Source organism: Montipora foliosa, chromosome 2, assembly GCF_036669935.1.
Source record: "Montipora foliosa isolate CH-2021 chromosome 2, ASM3666993v2, whole genome shotgun sequence".
Classification (NCBI taxonomy): domain Eukaryota; kingdom Metazoa; phylum Cnidaria; class Anthozoa; order Scleractinia; family Acroporidae; genus Montipora; species Montipora foliosa.
Genome location: NC_090870.1, coordinates 18,675,478 through 18,696,674, shown reverse-complemented (window position 1 = coordinate 18,696,674; position 21,197 = coordinate 18,675,478). Strand labels below are relative to the sequence as shown.

At 38.6% G+C, this 21,197-nt stretch overlaps 1 protein-coding gene across 1 annotated transcript; it reads left to right on the top strand.

Moving 5' to 3' along the window:
* Positions 1-4,675: 4,675 nt before the first annotated feature.
* On the top strand, positions 4,676-14,424 carry LOC137990354 (uncharacterized). The gene is made up of 6 exons (XM_068835673.1): positions 4,676-4,985; positions 7,741-7,992; positions 8,649-8,900; positions 9,354-9,485; positions 10,891-11,036; positions 13,976-14,424. The coding sequence occupies exons 1-6, from the start codon at positions 4,832-4,834 to the stop codon at positions 14,339-14,341; spliced, it is 1,302 nt and encodes a 433-aa protein (XP_068691774.1). The 5' UTR covers positions 4,676-4,831; the 3' UTR covers positions 14,342-14,424.
* Positions 14,425-21,197: the final 6,773 nt, after the last annotated feature.

Below are 21,197 nucleotides of genomic sequence, written 5' to 3'. Positions count from 1 at the left end.
AATAAGCGTCACTAAGTGTCCCCGTTCTCTTTTCCCCAACTTCAACATCACACATCTCTCGGAATTCCCACAATTAATGTCACAAAGTATCCCCAAATGCTACTCCTTAAGTAAAGATAAACCGATACATTTACCCTGACCTAAAATTAACCCTTACCTTTATTGTTACAAATAGGTAGGAATGCTTTGACTCAAAATCCGGGGACAGTCCTTGTTGGATATCAAGACCGGGCTAGCATCTAATAAGTTGCATTTCAGTCTGGACATAACCCGAAGTCTGGTAGCCCGAAGGCTCCTTTTTCTTTAGCTTCTACCGTAACTTACCGCAGAGGTGGGCGCTACTCCTATCCCGTCGCACGCACAACTTTGCCGTAAAACACTGGCGATACTAAATCTTTGGTTTATATTTACTTTTTGCAAATCGTGTGTGGGATAATTTATATGACGTATTTACCATTTACATATTCAAATGCACTTTACAAGCAAGTGATCTATAGCTATGGATGAGATCTGACATCAGCATTTAAACAGGCACCAGTTGCAGCCGCTATGAGTCCATTAGCGATCTCACCACAACACCGGGAGTTCCCGGCCCGGCATGCCCTACTCTTTACGAATAGTGTGTGGGTTCTTTTTCGTTCCACTGGATTGTGAACAGTGAAGGATTGTAAGACGGAACCTACGGTGTATAGTCCTTATCCGAGAGTACTTCAAAGTCTAACCATTTGCGGGTGTAATTAAAAGGCAGCACTTTCTCCTCAGTTATTTTAAGACTCTGAGTGTTGATCCGGCCGAAGTGGAAACGTCACACAAAATGTAATTTGTGATAATCCTGATTAGCATAAATTGATATTTTGCCGTCACGTAGCAGAGGCCTGGTTGTGAGCAGGAGGCGCTTGGAGTGCCACGTGATTGTGGTTTTGTATTTGGCGATCGTTTAGCGAGTGAGGTATTCTACGGTCAGCCTTAGGCTTAGCTACATAATTCCCGAAAAATTGTCTAAAATTCTTTCCGGAATTTCCCAAACAAAAGCTCTAAAATTCTTTTAGAAATGTCTAAAATTCTCCAAAAACTCTATAAAATTCCCGAAAATTCTTATAAATTTCGCTTCTTATATATAGCACAAAGTCTGCCATATTTGCTATCAAGCAAAGATCCCAATTCCGAAACGCTGCTTACATGTACTGTAGGACCCCTTTTGGTGAATAACCGCTGATAAGGAATGGATATGAACGGACTGACCCCTCTCCTGGTAGGTTGGAATAATACAAAAAAACAAGTTTTGTCCACGTTTTTGCCTGTGAAAAGTTTCCAACATGTCAGGTGAAAGTTCAAATTGCTCTAAAGTTCTCGAAATTGTCAATTTATTTTCTAAAATTCCCGAGCGTTCTAAAATTCTTTTTAATGTCTCAAATTCCAAATAAAATTCCGGAATTATGTAGCTACCTAAAGGCTAGTCAGCCTGCGCCGCGTGCACAAGTCCTGTTTCGTTCTCCATATGGATGATGCCGAAGTCAAGGAGTTCGTTTGCCAAAGCCACTGAGAGTTTTCTCGCTCAGTTTAGTGCTATCGTTTCTACTTCTACTTTGGAGCTGAAAATTTGAGAGGAATTGAGAGGTTCAAGAGAAATGAACCGCCATGATTCTTTAAAAGGTCGATCAACGAGATCAATTTATTGCCGGCAAATCAATTTGAGAAGTGGTAGATGATCCTGCTATTGCGTTGGAATGCACCGATTTTGTTAAAGCCAAGAAAAGTTTGGTCGAAGACACTAGACAGGCCCGGCGTTTGCTTTCCGTGTGCCAAATCAGGCCACTGGAGAGCCGTGTATCCTTTTCTCTCTGTAACCAAATCGCACTATCAGTGGCCTTAGTCTCTCGATATGCTTATGAATTTTTCATTTATCGTTGTTGCTGTGAAAGTTACAGAGAGACTTTGTAGATCTTTTAGTTTTCCAACTCTACTGTGTGTCTCATTTTATTTGCGTCATTGAGTTTTTGTTTCAGTCTTCCATTGCGTAAAATTCCCTCACCTTTCTCTTTCAAGACCAATACCTCAGCATTCCAATAGTCCACACGTGTTTAATACGCGATTTTTGATTTCCTTTGTCTTGATTTTTTGCTGAACTTTTTGTGCCACGTTTATATTTATTCCGCTATCTGTTACTTTTCAGAATTCAGGCAAAAACTGTTTGTTCTTCGATCTTTGTTCCTAATGAACAGATATCCCTTATTTATTTATTTATTTACTTAATTTATGTTGCTGTGAAATAGTGTCTTTCAAGTACAGTACCCTAGAACCCCGAGGGTCGCAACACTGCCTTGGTCGTGGATACACGTTCCCCGCTTTTTTCCACCTGCTGGTTTTTTAGGGGTTTTCGTGTCCGGATCTGGTACATCGCATTTCTCTTTATTTTAGAATTGATGTATCAATATTTTTGTACTATTCCAATTAACAAATAAAGAAGCCTTGACTGTGCTCTGTTCTGTTGTAAAGCACGCAGGAAACGGCTAGAGCACGAAAGAAGTGTAGGGGGAAACACGAGCCGATAGGCGAGTGTTTCTCCCTACTTCTTGAGTGCTCTAGCCGCTTCCTAAGTGCTTTACAACAGAACAGAGCACAGTCAAGGCTTCTTTATTTGTTTTATGATAAAAAACAAGTAATTTTCTTCAAAAATTCTACTTTATTTTCAAAGCGCGCGCTGCTTGTGGTGAACTGAGATGTCGTCAGCACAGTGCTTTATACTCTGATAAAGCACGCTACTTTGGACCAATCAGCGCGCTTGTAAGAATGTTTAAGATTATTTGATTGGTTAATGAAACAAAGGCTTGTCAAAACATCAATCAACTGGAAAATCACACAAAATTAGAATTTATGGAAAAAAAAGTGCCTCAATGTTCGGTTTCAGTCCGTAAAAAACAGCAAAAAAGAGGATCTAAATGATTAAGTTCAGTGAAAACCGGCCGAATTGTTGCCCATGAAAACCTGCACGTTTCCGACATGACAACTGGAAAACAAACTCTTCATTGCTTGCGGCTGGAATCTGAAAACCTGTTGGGAATTTTGTAAATGAAGAACTCCAGCGTGAGGACTTTCTGAGCTTGAAAGAACTGCTGGACCGGGCGACGGTTGAGGTCTTCCATCCAAAGCACTTGACAGAATATCTGAGCAAGCCTTTAACTGACAGCTTCAATAATACCCAAGGTAAAATTCGGAAATTCATCTGCCATTTCTGCGAATGATGGCGTGGGCTTTCGTTTGTTCCGTGCTTTGTACTCTCATAAAGCACGCTGTTTAAACCAATGAGAGCGCGCGTTATATAGAAACTTTATTATAATGCTTAATAAACTACGTGCACGGTGGCCTGGCTGGCCAACGCGCCCATATATCACTTAGCTTGAGTGTCCGGTTGAGTAGTGGAGGCAAAATACTGCCATTTTAAAATTTAAGGTGCACTGATCGTCCCAGTCTTTTCGCTTTCAGTCCGCCCTTCAATTATCATGCACAGATGGCAAATCACTGAGCTACGGCTCAGTACTTTCTTGACCGAAAATATTAATTCACAACACAGTCACATTAACCATGATTTATTAAAAAGGTCGATGACTAAATGATTTCGCAACTCGCAATTATTGATCGATGAACACTTCCCCGTTCAGCTACTTTGGAAACTTAACTATGCTTGTTCCAAAAATGAGCGCATTCATTAGTATTCATTCCTCCGTTAGAAGACTCTTTTTTTGTACTAAGATGTAAAATTATGAAATAGCGAATTAATGTACCGTATCGCCTTCGAGGAAAGCTTATAAGCAATTAACTGTTTTTTTTAATAAGAACGTCTAATTTTGGAGCTGAGACTGAAAGTTCTTACATATTTTTGCCATGTGAGGCTTAAAACGTTGTTTTAAAAGATCTTAAAAGATGTTCTTAAATTTACATCAGACTCTTTGTTTCACCTGATGACTTTGATGAAGTTATTTTTGAACGATTATAAGTAAGATAAGATGTATCACGCCAAAGCTGTCCTTAATTAGGTTCATTTACATTTAGTTCCATGATTTCATTTAAAATACAAATGAGCAAAATAAAAATTAAACGTCCTTAATCGATTCTCAGCGAGAAGAATGAAGAATGGAAGAGAACCTTATTTACAAAAAAGTGATATTAATATGGAGAATTCGAACCTACTTGCGTATAGATTCAGTTTTATATTAGGTTCAAACAACTTTTCACTTTCTGGCAGTTTACAGCAATTATATTTCAATGAAACGTTTGCAATAAGAGGGTCCACATCAGCTTTTAAGCTGCCTTTAAATTAACCCGCCCTTGGCCCGTCCAGTTTAATATCAAGTAATTACAGTTTGTTGTTGTTGTTGTATATTTTCGCATGACCAGAACTGTTGCTCGCGCCGTAAAGCTTCTTTGCAGAGTAACATAGGGAAGATATCAGATTTTGCAATTCAAATTTGCCAACCACAGGAACAGAAGACCCTTTGTTTCGGCACCAATGACGCTCAGGTTGGCACATTAATGACAATAGGCGACGTCAACGATATCTTCCCTATAGGCAATCACACATTGCGCTTATTCTAGAAGTTATTTTTTCAGTGTAACACTGCAATTCGGATAAAATGGGCGATCAGATTCCTTTGACAAGGGTTAATGGGACCGTGCATTCATTGCTATAACTTCCTCGCGGCGTGTCGGCGCGTCTTGCGTATCAGATGATCCCTAGCCTCTGCGGTTGATGATTACTTTATGTCCGGAAGACAAAAAGGTGTCAGTAGCTTAACACCCGTAGACGATATCACATCACGCCACTAACTTCAAGATGAACACTAATTTTCAGATGGACGCTTTGTTGGAGGAAAAGCTAAACGACATTGACGAGTTAATTCGATCCGAACTGGAATATGAACCTTACAGTCCCACCATTTTGAGTTTGCAATCTTTGGATTTCATGAATGATCCAGCTTTTAGTCCAGGTAAGAGAGAATTATCTGTGCTCTGTTTTGGAGCCGAATAAGTTGCTGTTAAAATAAGTCAAAATAAAATATTACCAGGTCAACTTAAAACGCAAAATAAATTATACCGGATTAACTTATACATACGTAATGGTAATAGGACTGATCATAAGTGGAGTCTAATTCCGTCTGTAATCATACGAGTGATAACGAAATTGGACGACCGCGCATCGGGAGTCCGATTTGGTTATCGGGGAGCAGGGTCGGCACAGTGATGAGAGCACTTGCCTCCCACCAATGTGGTCCAGGTTCGATTCCCGGATCCAACGCCATAAGTTGGTTGAATTTGTGTTAGTTCCCTACTCTGCTCCGAGCGTTTTTCTCCAGATCCTCCTGTTTTCCCCTCTCAGCAAAAAACCAGCATACAGCTGATTCCAGCTGGCTGTAGGTTGTGCTCCAAGGTCACGCATGGACCGCGTAGCGGCAGCCAGAGGCGCCATAGTATGCCTCCGGTTCGCTCTTGTTGAGCTGCGTCGTTGCTGTACTTGTGACGGCGATTAGCGTGACAATTATCGTTAGTATTATTATTTGTCATCTCACAGCTAAACTGATTTTAAACTGAAAGCTGGTAATGTTGAACTGAGGATCAAGTTGCAACCCGCAACCTTACATGTTCAGTGCATATCTCAAAATCCTAGCCGTTCCTACAAGGCAGCCAGGCCTTTTGCAGGGTTCCAAAGTTCAGATTATGGTTGGTCTGAGCTAACCAATGGTTGAAATTCTTTGAGATTGTACCCAAAGCTTCTATGAAAATAACCATCACTTCACTGCAGCTCCAAATCCTCTTCAATTCCGATTTCAGATCCTGATATTTGTCCGCCTTCTCTTTCTCTTTCTCAACAACAAGGGTGTCCAAAGAGCGATTATCATTATTATTATTATTATTATTATTATTATTATTATTATTATTGTTATTGTTATTATCAGGAGAGTTATTACACACCGAATTGGACGACACGAAGTCCTATTACCAATTAATCATAAAAATTCCGAGAAAAGAAGAAGAGTCAAGCTATGAAAGGAAAGGAAAATTTGCATTAAAAGACTGACAAAGGAGGCGTAAGTTGTTTAATGTCGCTCTGGACTACAATCAAAATGTAATGGATGGCTGGTTGCTAAGTGATGCGAGAAACACAAGTCTTTAAGCACACGTTGTAACATTGTCAGAAGGGCACGACCCAACAGTGTTATAAGAACGCTTCTAACAATGTTAGATACGCATCTAACATTGTTGCAAACGCGTCACTTTAGTCACTTTAGTCCACCTCCGCCATTTTGGATGTTGAAAGGGCGGCTACACGTTTCAACATTTGTTGTATGTTGAAGAAATCAAAACATTCTTCCAACAAAAATGTCATCAAAAATGCATTCGACACGTTCTAACATTGTAGATCCAATAAAGGTTTTACAAAAACGCAACCATGCATGCGAACAACTTATCAGCCAGAATGCTAAACAGGGCAGTTTTTCCTGCAAAGTATAATGTTTTCGGCTGAGTCCACAGCTCACTTCAAGCTGTAAACAATCAGGGTCAGATGTTTCTGGCTTTTCACCATTCTGCTCATACTACCATCCATGTTTTGGTTTCTCGAGCGGTGTTTTTGGAGGCTGCGGCTTCCTTCGTGCTTGGTCTACTTCCATTGTTCCTGTGTTTTGTTGAACAAAAGGAGGATTTTCACGAGCGGAAATACAGTGCAGTGGAAAGTTTACCTCCTTTTTCAGTTGTTGCGAAGTGATAAACGATGTTGTGGAGGGCTGAACTTCATCTGAACTTGTCAACATATCCACGAAGGAACTCGTCTGGATTGTTGGCATAAACATTTGTGCACTAGGATAAACAAAATCACTACTGTCTTCTAAACTATTGCCATTGTTCAAGGGTACACTGTTGCTGTGGTGATTGAAACCAAGGTTGCGATTGGTTGATTTAAACTACAACTTTGAATGTGATTGGCTTATTAAACTATCCGATCACAAAGTGTCCGATAACAACTTGGCAAGTGAATTGCCGTGGTGGAAGAAATAGGAGTTTTTTAAACCAATCACAGCCTAGGAAATTGTAATTTTTATGATTAATAATGGTAATAGGACTGAGACGAGTCCAGTTCGATCTGTAACGGGAGTCCAATTTGTTTAATCATGAGTATGATTACATACCGAATTGGACGACATAAAGTCCTCCAATTAATCATAACGGTTACAATTTCGGACAAAACCAATTCATTTCTTTTTAACTGTCTAATTCTACAAATTTGTCCATTTTGGAAAATCCCCAGTTTGGTAGGGTAGGTGGTTGTTGCTATGGTTATTGTGATAAATTTTGTGATTGATGGATTAAGTTGAGTGCATTGAATCTGATTGGCTGATGTAACTGTCCGATTACAGCCAGCTGTCCGATTACAACCCTACACAAATAATTAGTGTACATTAAAGCAGTTAATGCACCAATCAAATTTGGGAAAATTGCAACGATTATGATTAACACTGAGGATTATAAACTTCGCTGAAAAAATATCCGGAGTTGAGTTTTACCATTTGTTCGTTTACTAAAGAATCTACGGAAGCTAACACTGGCAAGCCACCGCTCGTAAAAACGTGAATATGAAGAACCTGCACTTTTAATAGTTTTGTTCTTGTTTGTTCAATGAATGCTATGTTTATAAAGAATATATATTTGCGATTTGAAATCATCACCGGTTTACTTTCATCGTTGCAGAAAAGATCGGCACTATCTTCAAAAGCCCTAACATTCTACCAAACAAAGTCAATGAAGTTGAAATGGAAGTCCAGATACTGGATTTAAAGGATGTCTACTACAAAAAGACGCTAGGAAAATTCCAAGGATTAGAGTATCGTTTGGAAAACTCTGAGGTAACTGTTGTCCTGCAAGCATCTGATGAAATCAGCAGCGTTCGGGCTTTTGTTCAGAGGTGTCCAGAGGCTGCCATTAGGACACACGATACTATAGGTAGGCATCTGCACAGCTATCCACCATTTTCCTTGCAAAATCTTCTTTTGAGCTGCCTAAACCAGGAGTAAATTTTGTCTGTCCTCAGATAACATTATTCCGGCAGTAGATAATTCATTATGAGCTGTCTAAAATCGGAACTAAATGTAAAAAGCTGAGATTAAAAGTTAAGTAAATGGTTAATTTTGACTGGATGGCAGCCGCCCGATATTTTCACAATTGGAGTCTGGCTTTGACTTAATATATAGAGCCGGTTACATGGAAAAGTTTTCTAATGCTCTCTTTCGGAATCGCTGCCGGTGAACTTGACCGGCATTTGCAATAAATGAAAACACCATATTATATAGTGAGCAATAAGTAACTAATATCTTGACTATATGACATCATTTTAGACTTACTGTCTACACCTCTGTAATCAAGTAAAATCATCTCCTTTAAAGTAAGCAAATGTTCGGAAGCTATCATATAAGAGTATTAAATCCCATCCTGGAAGTAAAACGAACCTTTAGTATACTATTGGACTTAAACCTCTGTACTTTTGATTTCTGATGTGTTTGTTATGCTTGTCTCTGTTTTAAACTGTGCTTAATTTAAATGCGAGTTGCTTTTACATATGTTGTTTGTATATTGAAAAGTTGAGTGAATTACTTGTGTAGGTCCCGTTGAACTGGACATCAATACCTTACAGTGTTCACTATTGCGCCGGGTTGTGAGCATTGATCTGGCGTCAGTGTACAAAACGAAAGACGAAGACCTGGTCTACTGGCTCGAAAAAGCAGACGTCATGCAAAGAAATAAGTGGGAGCTGATAATCGTACTTGACTTCAGTTTGGGACTGTCTGGTAGTGCGACATCAAAGCCTTTTAGAGTCACAACTAAAGCAGGTTACAATGCAAAGGATAAAGGAGGTCAGTAGTTCAGTCTATTGCGAAGACATTAACTCTATGCATAACAGCAAACTGTAATTTAGTCTCAGCTAGCGACTTCTACATCAAAATAAAACTGCTTCTCAGTTAATTGATTCCAAGAGTCAGTAATAGAGCATAAATGAGCAGCGGAGTGCTTCCCTGCGGAAGAAGATTTTGACAGCAGAATACTAGTTAATTGCGGTCTATATTTTAACCACATTGAGGTACCACATATCAGTATCGCAATGACTTTCAAAGCTTTTTCAAATCTAGGTCAGAATAATGTTCAGTGAGTACATGACTGTCAAAACTGCTGTTTTATCGTTGTTATATTACCAATCATTGCTGAGGAATATACTCATGCAGATTTTGTTAAACATGACCGCTCAAGCAAAGCCTTCACTATTACAATCTGGTATGACAACCAAGAACCATTGTTTCCTTTATATATAGACACTGATGGTGGCTGCAGCAACGTTCAAAGGTTGGTTCGCAAGATTACGAGTCCATATGGCCGTTCAGTAAGTGATTACGACGATGGGGTAAGATTCAGAACGCTCTCAAGCCCGGGTCACAACGAAAAAGGTTTGTTTATCTTGGTTTATTTTGCTTCTCTTTATGACCCTTACCTGTTGAATAGTATTTAACCACTGATTGATAAAATTGACTTTAGGTCGGCGGTCTCAGTTTACTTAAAGAACTTATAGCCGTATGCATATACCATTACATTTATTCTCGGCTTAACTTCAAGGTTGTAAAACTGGAATCCCCTATCTACATCGAAGATCTGATAACCTGCTTCTTGCCCGCGTCTAGAACCCTCCATTCGTCTACTACTTTACGCTTGGATCCGGTCAGCTTTAATTTGAAGTCATATGGGTCCAGAGCTCTTGATGTCCCTGCTCCCGACTTATGGATGACATTCGTTCATACGTCAATTTGATATCTTTTAAATCTAAACTTATCAACAATTTTTTTTTGCAATTTTTTGTCTTAGAGATGATTAGCTTTTTATAATCTTTTTTCTTAATTTTGTAAAGTACTTAGAGCAGATTTGGCTTGGCGCAATAAAAGTAGTTATAATATTTCTCCTTTTTCTTCTTATTATTTTTAATGTTATTCACTATTATTAAATTCTCAACCTCGGATAATGCAATTCTCGTGCTCTGATTGGTTCACTCAATCTCGGTTATCAGCTCATATACCTTACTTTGACCTTTTATGGTAAATGATTGCGCTTGGCGTTGCTAAACTAAAAACGTTTACGCCAGAAAGCGAAATTTCTTTCGGTATAAAGCAAAAGATAAAGGTTTTTGTGGAAAGTTTGGATCACTTTCGAAGCTTAGAGATACACGAAAAGGTAAGAAATGTTTTTGTGATGAGCCTGCGTCTGTCTGACCACGAGGTATTACATGTACACAACATCGCATCTTCATCAACGTTTTTCGATTTCGCTAGGATTTTCTCGCTTTTTTCGCTCGTATTTCGTACTTCTAAACTTTTGGAGTTTAAGGAATTTAATAAAACAATTATTCCATTCGCGCTTGTTGGATATGAGAGTGGTTATAGCCAACTCGGCGCTACGAGCCTCGTTGGCTATTTACCATCTCATATCCAACGCGCGCTCATGGAATAATTGTTAATTATTATTATCATTACCATCATCATCATCATCATCATCATTATCTTTATCCACTGATGATGACCGTACGGTCGAAAACGTTTTGGTCCTTAAAATTGTTAGTAACTTTAAGCCTTTTTTATAATCATTATCATTATCATTACAGAGAGAAAACAAATGTCGGCAACGATTACGACAAAGACAAACAGGCAAAAGAAATACTGATAGGCATTTGTGATGTACATTTCTGAGGATTATTGCAATTCCGTAACCCACCAGTAAATATTTTGAAACGCCATTGATTTTCCTTTTTAACGGGGGTATTTATACCAATCTAATCTCAATCCTTCATGCATTTCAAATTTCCAGATGGTGCTTATGTGTTGAATGAAGAGTTTAAGGGATTCAACTTGTTTGTAAAAGACGATCACCAGCCACTGTTTGAGGCAAAATCTGAACCATTTACCAAAGGAAAGGTTTCATTTCAACCTGACACTTTGTTGGATAAACGAATGGTAAGTTGCATTTATATAAAAAGTATATATATATATAGAATACTTCATGGAAGTGCGGGCGTACGGTATTTACGCACGAGTTGTTGACGTATCAGAAATCGAACGAGTGAGCGCAGTGAATAAGTGAGATTTCTGGTACAAAAACAACGAGTGCTTAAATACTGTACAAAGCACTTTACGTGTGGTATTGTGTTTATTATGTACCTGTCCCTGTCCCTGATTGGACATATCGTTTTCCTCACACGTGGAAAAAGCGATACGCGCCATTTGATTGGCTGTTGAGTTCTTAGACCAGCTTGTGAGCCGAATTTATTTCGCGCCTTTTCAGTGGGTAAATCTCATTATGTATATAATAAATATAGTTTACGTCATAGAAAGTGCTGTGTAAGGGGTTTTATTCACGAGTTGTTTGAAACCCGAACGAGCGAGGAACGAGCGAGTGAGGGTTTTTGACACAAACAACGAGTGAATAAAACCATGTACAAAGCACTTTCTATGTCGTGAACTGTTTATTACACATACGACGAGAATTTTCATTAAAATAGTTTTCTAAACGCAAATTAGAAGCAAAAACTCACTAACAATAGAACCAAATGCAAATTTAATTTAATTCAAGAACAAAGTACGATTTGCACGAGATGCACGAGATGCACGAGTGATTGGCATGGAAACGCCTTTACGCTATCGTTGATTGGTTATACTTCCACATGTGAAATAGCTGTACGCCATTCTGATTGGCTGTATAAGCCTTTTCCACATGTGAAAATAAAGCGTATAGATTTGTACAAATGAGCTTCGTGGAATGAAATTCTCATGTTATGTGTAATAAATATGGAAAATATCCTGCAAAGGTTGGTCAAGACAACGTGAACATAGGCGTTGTTGCTTGCAATATTTCTGCTGGCCAACACCAGCCTTCTTCAGGTTTATTGAATGGATAAATGCTAGTAACAAGATCTTTATATTTACCGGAAATGACATAAAAATGCTACGTGATGTGTTATAAAAACGGAAATGCATAAAAAAGAGGAGAGAGAATAATACATGATAACAAGATGAAAAAAACAAAAGAAAATTAAAAGGTAGCTAAACTAAATTACATTTCATCTCTTCTGTTAAGGCCTGCAGGCTCCAGTGTTTTTCCTCTGTGTATGAGGAATGCCTCACGAGCCTTTCTGATGGAGTCACGACTAGTGTGTAGTTGTTCGAGCGGTATAAGGATCATGTGATCCTCCGCGTGACCACTGGTCAGGAAGTGTCGTGAAACCGCAGTGGGGGTATAACTACAAAAGGGGCTTATAATAGGTCGCCTATGTTCATTAAAGCGGTCTTTAAGACGACGTTTGGTCTCTCCGATGTACTGAAGATTACATTTAGTGCACTGAATCATGTAAATTACATTAGGGGTTTCACAAGTAATATGTGATTTGATTTTGAAGGTTTGTCCAGTACTATTATGTCATTTCCGGTAAATATAAAGATCTTGTTACTAGCATTTATCCATTCAATAAACCTGAAGAAGGCTGGTGTTGGCCAGCCGAAATATTGCAAGCAACAACGCCTATGTTCACGTTGTTTTGACCAACCTTTGCAGGATATTTTCTATTTTAAAGTTTTTTATGGTGTGGTCACGATCTATTTTGATCCAACGTAGAGCAAGTTTTGATCGTACACGGTTTTTGCAGTGGTTTAATCCTTAAAAAGTAATAAATATATATACCATATAGAAGTGGCTTCCAAATGTAAAAGTGTACGATATACATGTGTATGATTACAGTCAATAAAAATGGGCAAGAAAGTATCGGGACTCTGATTTCTTCTGAAGATCCGAAGGCTGTAAGAAGGATCTGGAATTATTATTTACAGATATGTCTAGAAATACAAGTAATTAGAGGTCATTAGATGCACGACGATTTTGATAGTGCTACGAAGTGTCCTTTATACTTTCTCTCCAACTTCAACTTCACTTGCATCAAATAACTTCACAAATTGTCCCCTTAACTCTGCTCCTTAAAGAAAGATTAACAGCTACATTTACCCTTGCTAATATCCGTAAACCCTTACGTACGCTTACTTCATTTGGAGAAATATGTAGAAAATGCTCAGACTTAAACGGATAGGAACAGCTACGTGCATTCCTGGGAATACGAAATTACTCGCAACTAAAATTGGAGGACATGATTTGGAAGATAATTGTTTTATTCAGCAAATGTTCGATTTTCAAGACTGATCTTTGGTATTTTATATTAATGCTGAGATTTCCGTAGCTTCATGCCTTGCACTCAGTCCTGTCGCTATCCTAAAAAGAACTTTTTTCGCTAAAATGAATGTTTGCACCTGTTCGAAACGCATTGCGGCCATATTTTCCATTTTCTAAAAAATCCTGCCTTTTTATAGGCTTCAAAAGTTGCGAAAAACCAAGCATCTTTTGTTCACGACCGAGTCAGAAGGGAAGTGGGTCACTTCCTCATTTGACGTCGCAGTCTACTTTGCATGCATGTTTACAAAGAGGTAATTAATGCAATGTAAATCAGTTTGTGATGTCAAATCAGGAATAGACCCACTCCCCTTCTGACTCGATCGTGAACAAAAGATGCTTGGTTTTTCGCACACGTTTTGAAGCCTATAAAAAGGCAGGATTTGTTAGAAAAGGAAAAAAGGCTGCAATGTGTTTCGAACAGATGCAAAGATTCATTTTAGCGAAAAAAATATTTTGGGGTTAGGGGCACTTTAAGGCTCCTTTCAACTACTTTGAACTGATTGAAATCGAAACTAGAACACATTCAATTCAGCAATGACAGAAAAGACCGAGACTGAGCTTTGAACACAACACTGAAGTTTGTACTTTTTTACCACTTAGAAAAAGAATATTTTTCATCTGGGATACCAAGTGTTTCTTCTCATTGACCCTTATGTACCGTTTTCTTTCGGTTTTAAAGGTCATAAGGTATTACGATCGTATGGAAAGGATTCACCACGTTGATGAGCAACCCGATCTACCGGGTTTACTCAAGTTGGTGGGAAGTGATATTGATTCCAACCTGGCTGACAGTCCTCGTCGAAGATCGACTGGGCACAAGTCTTCTGACAACGACTTATGGTGGGCATGTGGAAGGTGTTTCTTTGAACGACGCAAGAAATCAACTATAAAGGCTCATGTAATCCAACAAGTTTGCCAAAAAACAGCTGAAATTAAAAAATCAAGAAGCAACATTTCAAAGAAAAAACGGCAACGCCACGCCAGTTGGGATTTTGGGAATGAGAGTTTTAAGAGCTATTCATGGAAAGCCTCTCTTTCTGTATAAGAATATTTAACTAACTAAATAAGTAAATGAGGTAGTTAGTTCTTGTTATTTCCCCGCTCAAACTTACACAATTATTTCATATAAAGGGGGAAATTTACTGCGAATCGCTCATCAACTTGAGCGTAGTGACGCGATCCTCACTGCAGAAAATGTGCGATTCTCCTCAGAGCTTGCCATATAAAGGTCCTTCCAATTCGGCTGAAAAGCGGGTTGGTTCTGTGGCCTACAGTAGTAAGGCATCTGACCGGTAACCAGGAGACCCGGGTTCAATTCCCGTCTGAACACATTTTCACTCATTTCCTTTGTTGTAGCGATTTCTGTTCCTATCATACACTACTAATTAATACTTGTCCAGAAATCACTGTGAATCGCCTTACAAAGGGAATAGGTTGGTGATCCAAAGGTAAATGAGGCAGTTAGTTGTTGTTATTTCCCCACTCGAACTTACACAATTATTATATATTATATATAATTGTTCATATTTCTGGGCAAATTTTTCCTTGGGTTCTTCCAAGCGAGACCATTTAGGTGTTGCACCGATAGGATTTCAAAATTATCACTTGTCATATTGCATTCGTTTTGTCCGTCGTTTTAAATATAATGTGCAATGGTCGTCCCAGTCTCCTCGTTTTCAGTCCCTACATTATCATGGACGGATGGGAAATACAAACCCCTTAAACTGGCGACCTATTTACGGAGGGTGATAAGTGCAGGCTGCAGGTTACAGGTGATTGTTTTACCATAACTGAAACATCCCAAACTTTTACAAAAATGCAAACCTTAAGCTTAAACATTATTTTTGAGGCCTAATGTTAGCATTAGTAAAGGTTTGAGTTGTTTCAGCTATGGTGAAACAATGACCTGCAACCCTAGCGTTCAACCTTCAACCTCCAACCTATTTCACACAGATGAACGCTTGATTGGCTTTCTAAATCATTTTAAAGAAAAGCAAATAAAAATGGGCCAAGAACAGGGACTTAAGGAATCCACATGAGACAGCTGACTGTCAAATGATATTGAATTTTCTAGATCAAAGACAACGTATTCCCAGTGGTAAACAATGGCATTCATTTAAAGGAGAGAGAACACTACCCTATAAGAAAATGCCAACAACTTTGGTTGTTACCATCTTTTTAAGGTAACGGTCTGCAAGCAATTGACGCAGCAGATAGTTTTTTGATTGTCACGGATGGAAGAAAAGTCATGCAAAGTAAGGCTGACTAAAAGCTTACTTTGTGCAGGAAATACAGTCTTCTTTTAGTAAAACAAGAACGAACTTATCTCGCAAAACGGCTGCGTAATTTACCGTTCATAGGTGATAAACTACAAAAATACCAAGCACAAATAATCAATTAGTTTTACAATGGCCATACACTTTGGATTTGCTAAGACAAAAACTTGCCTGGGCAAAACGTAAGTCAGGGTGGTAGTCAGGGTTGGACAAATTAATCGAACAAATACTTAAGGGAGACACAGGCTGCCAACGTACCCATGACAACCTAACGTTGCCCTCACTGCCGTAGTCTGCAGGCCCCTGGCAACGAATTCACGTTGATTGTGAATCAAGAACTTTGGACATGTTTCTTATTGTCATAGACGCAAATTCCTGGCTAAATTGAAGTAATACGAATGCCTTATAGAAGCATCAATAGAACTATTTATCATAAAAATGATGCTAAATGTGTATTGTACTTAAGTAGAGTGATTGTGAAATCATTCAGTGTATAATTCACTGCTTGGGTGAAGGCAGCTCGTCTAGGAGAAGGAAAACTCTGATATAAAACCTCCGAGACTAGCGGGTAGTGGTAGATTGGTCTTCTTAACTGTGGTGAAAGCAGCTAATCTAGTTGTAGACACACACAATGTTATGTAGCTCACGAAATCTAAGGTACCGTGCCAGGGATTTTACATTTCGGAAGAATGGATTGACCAACGAGTTATGTGGTCGTTAGCGGAACCTGATGGGAAGTGGCATTACCTATCAATATTAGCCTTACCCAGAGAGCTGGGCAACTCTGGATGGACTTATGTCCCTTGCATAAATATAAACTTAGATGGGAGATATGGATCAAAATCTATTTCACCCGGAACCAGAACACGGCGATGTTAATGAAACAGAAGCACAGCGGAAAGTTAGTGCTGAAAATGAAGCATGCCGTATAAAACACAACAGAGTTCATACCATGAACAATCGAGAATGGGCAAATGAAGAGAAACAAAAACTAGTGCAAATCAACAGGGAAGAAGGACAGAAAGGTAAAAACTTCATGGAAAGGATAAAAGATCGATGGGACCATGAATTTCCAGAAAAGAAGAGAACAGCACAAAATTTAGTTGATAATGGAAGGCGTTTTGTAAAGGAAGGATGGTGAGTGGGAGAAGAGACTGGGACTCAAAGTAGAGAAGTACAAAGAAACACTGAATGGACTACAGAAATGAAAATCAAATTGATGGAGAAGAACTAGAAAAAGGCCGAGGATTCATGAAAAGAGTAAAAGAAAGATGGGATTTTGAGTACCCAGAATACGCAAGTGCTAGCATGCAAAAGCTCAGAGACAATGCATCACGTTTTAAAAGAGAGCCGGAGGTAAAGATCTTGATGTTACAGTAAGAAAAAGGAATGGTGTAGACCTGCAACAGGGCAATGAAGAACAAGAAGAGAGAGAACAAAAGTGATGCTGGTGTAACTCACACAAACTCCATTGTGTAATCCTCGCCACATTATCATGTCTTTTATATTCTTTCTGGGCTAACCTTTTCCACTCACTTACTCATTGACACACAATCACTACCTTTCACTTTATAATTATTATTATTATTATTATTATTATTATTATTATTATTATTATTATTGGGGTGATATTATTATTTAAATTACAGGCGAAAACTATAACAATAATTAATTTTTCCAGTTTCACTGAACACTCAAGTCCTTTATTTCATGACTTGAATGCTATCATGCTGTCTGATGTCAATACCTTTTAACTTGCAGAGCTTACGTATAAGATCCACAACCGACTTCTACCTTCAGTCTTTGATCCCATCTTGATGCTGTTCGGAATATAGATAGCTATAACACTATGCTGCTCTGCAGGATAACTTATGCTATTCCAAAAGCCAGAACAAATCATGGAACATTCAGTTTAAGGTTCCAATGACTGAGCTAAAGTTCTAGAACAATATAAGCGACGAGATTGGGCTCCTCCCTGTAAGAGTTTTAAGGAGAAGCTACAGTCACCTTTAATCGAAAAATACTGATAGCATAATCTATCAACATATATCCATCTTTCCTTTGTTTACTCCTGGCATCCTTAGCTTAGTGTTCATGAGCCACTTGGCTTCTTTAGTCATCCTTGCCGTAACCGCAGAGACATCCACATTAATTATTATTTTAATAACTTTATTCGTAATTATTTATATTCCCTTACATGCTTTTTCTTTTAAACATATCTTTTAATATTAAATAAATAAATAAATAAATAAATAAATGAACAAATACATAAATCAATCAATCAATTGCTCATTTGCTGTTATTCTTTTCGTTGCTTCCTCTGTTTTGTGTATAGCTGTATGTGCGCGTGTGGTAACTGACCCTCACTTATCACTTAAGTATGGCTGCCCTATCTTTTTGGCCCTCTGTGGTTATTACATGCACTCTGTACTCTCTGTCTGTTTCATACAATTTCTTTCTTATATCATCACTTAGGAATTGTTGAGTACGAATAAAGTTGTTGTTGATTGGGGAGAAGTTTCACTACATATAGTTTTCCTGAGAAGCTCGCGTTATTGAAAATGGACCTCAATTCATACGGTGGATGATTTCAAAACATTGACCATGGACGATTTGGCTGAACATTTTCTACAGATATTGTGCGAGAGGTAAGCACCTTTCATCTGGCCTCTAAGTGACATTTGGTCTTAGGATCGACAACACCACACGAAAGATATCCCAGAGAAAGAATTGATGCAGAAAGAAGAATTGATGCAGAAAGGTACTGCAAACGAAAGAGTGAGACAATCGTTGCCTGAAAATACCTTGGAGTAAAACTAAGTGGCTGAGGTTAAAACAGCTTAATGCTTGCTGCTAAGGCGAACACTTTAAAAAAAAAATGATATATTGCATGTCATTTTGCCTTTCAAGAATTCATAAACCAAATATTTCAGGAATAAAAATCGATCGCGTTCTCCCGTTTCTGAATTATATTTATTTCAGTTTCCGTTGAGACAAGAAAGACTGCAAAATATTTCTCACCGAACTTTACGATTCGTAGAAACTGACCTGGAATCTGAAAATTTGAATGAACATGCAGTGTTTAGACGTGTTCACGAGAAAACTTATTGGGAAATTAAAGCAACTAAACTTAGCAACATAACAGGAAAAGCGTCCCCTGAACTTACTACTTTAATGGCTTATCTTCGACTGGGCTCCTATCATTTAATATACTAGTAATCTGAAGGTCCTACGTTCGATTCTTGCGGAAGAACTTCCGACTTTTTTTTCGATCACATGTATTCCTGAATCATATTGCGAGATTCAGTCAGTGCTCCATTTCGACAATTTCATTCCCATCATTATAGCAAGAGCAAGACAACTATTGCCAGAACCTGAGTAAATCCCTCCAAGTAATCTACTGTCCGTAAGAGGCAAATAATTAATACTTTTTCGATTTGCTGCAAAAAAGCTAACCTAACGTTACCCAGCCTTTTCCTTATTTTGAACTAAGACAATGTTTGTGCCTCAAACGATCACGAAAAGGTGCACACAACTGAAATATCTAGATACAATCGAATTACAAAACTTGCATATTGGGGAGAGAGGCACGGACATGGCCACCGTAGCCTCGATGAAACCACGAAGTGATTAAAACTGGTAAAAATGCCAACCGATAGTGCGCCTCTTAACTTCTGTCCCCATGCGGCTCTAATTAGTGTTCCTTTATTCTGGCATGTGATGATATAGCCTCACGCATCAAAGGGAGGCCGTGGAAACAGATGTTGAAGTCACCATGGACAGAAGTACTGACCTATTACAAGAAACGTCGTGCACTTACCGAATAAGTTAACCCCGTGCCGTGAGAAACGCGGAATGAATGAGGAGGAAAACAGAATATGGACGGCCAAAAATCGGTCTATGGTCGGTGGAGGCAAGTTACCATGTCGATGAATTCAGAACACCAGCGTCAACGCCCTTTTAATGTGTTAAACATCACACGCCGTCTTAGACGGGCGCGACGAGATGTGCTATGATATTAGCAAGTTAATGCCCAGTTCGTTTGTGCGACTCAAACATTTACCCATTAAGTGACAGCAGCAGGCATCACAAGTGCCTTAATATTTGTAGAGCAAACTGTCTTTTGTTTATACTTTGGCGATAACCAACTTTCATGTCATAGCTGGTACACGCAAGGTCATTTTTTACTTGCCGTTCTGAGACTTCTTTTGAATATTTAATGAAAAACCTTCATATTTATAAGAGAAATTTTTTGTCATTCACGTCCCACTTATCTCAGTCGAGAAACAGGTTACTTCCATGTGGATATTTTAACAAAAAAATGCTTCCAATAAGATGGCCAGGGGTTCAAGTCTTGTTTCAGGTTTTCCTTTTAGTTGTTGCCTTGGTAGCGTCATATTTTTCTGCGATGATCAAAATTTTCACCTTTCTCTAACCGCAGTTTAGTGGTTAAAGTTTCAATAACCATAAACGTTAAGAATTTATTAAGGCTTAATACGATTATTACTCTCTCGGTGCTTCATGTTTTCTCTTCACATGGAAGAAAAGGTAAGTTCATAGTTCGTCGTCGTCTGCACCATTTTTGCCGATCTAGTCCACTTCGGTGTCCTCGATGCGTCTTCGTGCCCAACCCAAAATCCCTTAATTAAAAAGGGAAAGGATAAGTACAAAACCAATATATTTACTTTAAGGGTGTCACTGATAACCTTCCTTGAGATAATGCAACTTCGTATTTACCTTCAAAGGAAGTTCGCTATCCGTTGGTGGAAAAGGATGGCAAGAAGAAGTTACATACGATCTCATCCACTCTCATTGCAAATATGCTACAACTTGACAATACAGTGGTCGCAGTATGGCAGTACGATACTAACTTCAACCTAGTTTGATCGGTTAGCCCCAATTAGACCGCTGCATGTAGCGCGGTAGTTAGGACGAGAGGTCATGGGTCAGATCGCTATTAAAAAAGTCTGCAGCCATGATGCATAAATTCTATCATTTCACTTATCTAAGAATCACAAAGATTCCAACTAGAGCCTTTATAACTCAGTTTAAAAGCATCTCAGTGAAGGGAAGGACACGAAACAATTTCTGTAAGAGTTTTTGACCTTTTGGGACACTTCCTACTCAACTAAACACGTGTTGTGAATGTCAATTTTAAAAGTACACGTATTACAGTCAGTCTCGCATAACACTTTCATAAATGGTAAGCCCATGTAGCCGATTTTTGTTTTGCAATTTAGTTTAACAAACTTTTGTCAGGCGAATTGGCTTTTTCTTGACAATGGCGAATGCCACGAGTAGCTGTTTTCGATGCTGATTCCTACCACTTCCGAAGGTGTCGAAATAACATATCCCAATAACAAACTGACTTAAAGTGACATCAAGATTGTCAGCCTAATTGGCACTCATTTGTCTTACAGTGCTGATTTCTGGCACTTGCAAATTGGAACGAAATGACAGTAACTTAATGACACTGTCGGCTTTTCTGGCTTTTTTGTTTCGTCGTCACTAGACTATATAGGTATTAGGTATTTATTAAAGACCATTTGGTGGCCTCCTAAAAACTGCATACGGAAATTAGAAAACTTAAAAGCATTAAAAGGATAGCCATGATTTGTTCCTCTC

What these genes read in the sequence shown, in the direction of transcription:
- LOC137990354 (XM_068835673.1), top strand. Translation starts at nt 4,832, where the DNA reads ATGAACACTAATTTTCAGATGGACGCTTTGTTGGAGGAAAAGCTAAAC. An exon ending in TGATCCAGCTTTTAGTCCAG is followed by an intron (nt 4,986 to 7,740) that starts GTAAGAGAGAAT and finishes TCATCGTTGCAG; the next exon opens with AAAAGATCGGCACTATCTTC. An exon ending in CAATGCAAAGGATAAAGGAG is followed by an intron (nt 8,901 to 9,353) that starts GTCAGTAGTTCA and finishes CTTTATATATAG; the next exon opens with ACACTGATGGTGGCTGCAGC.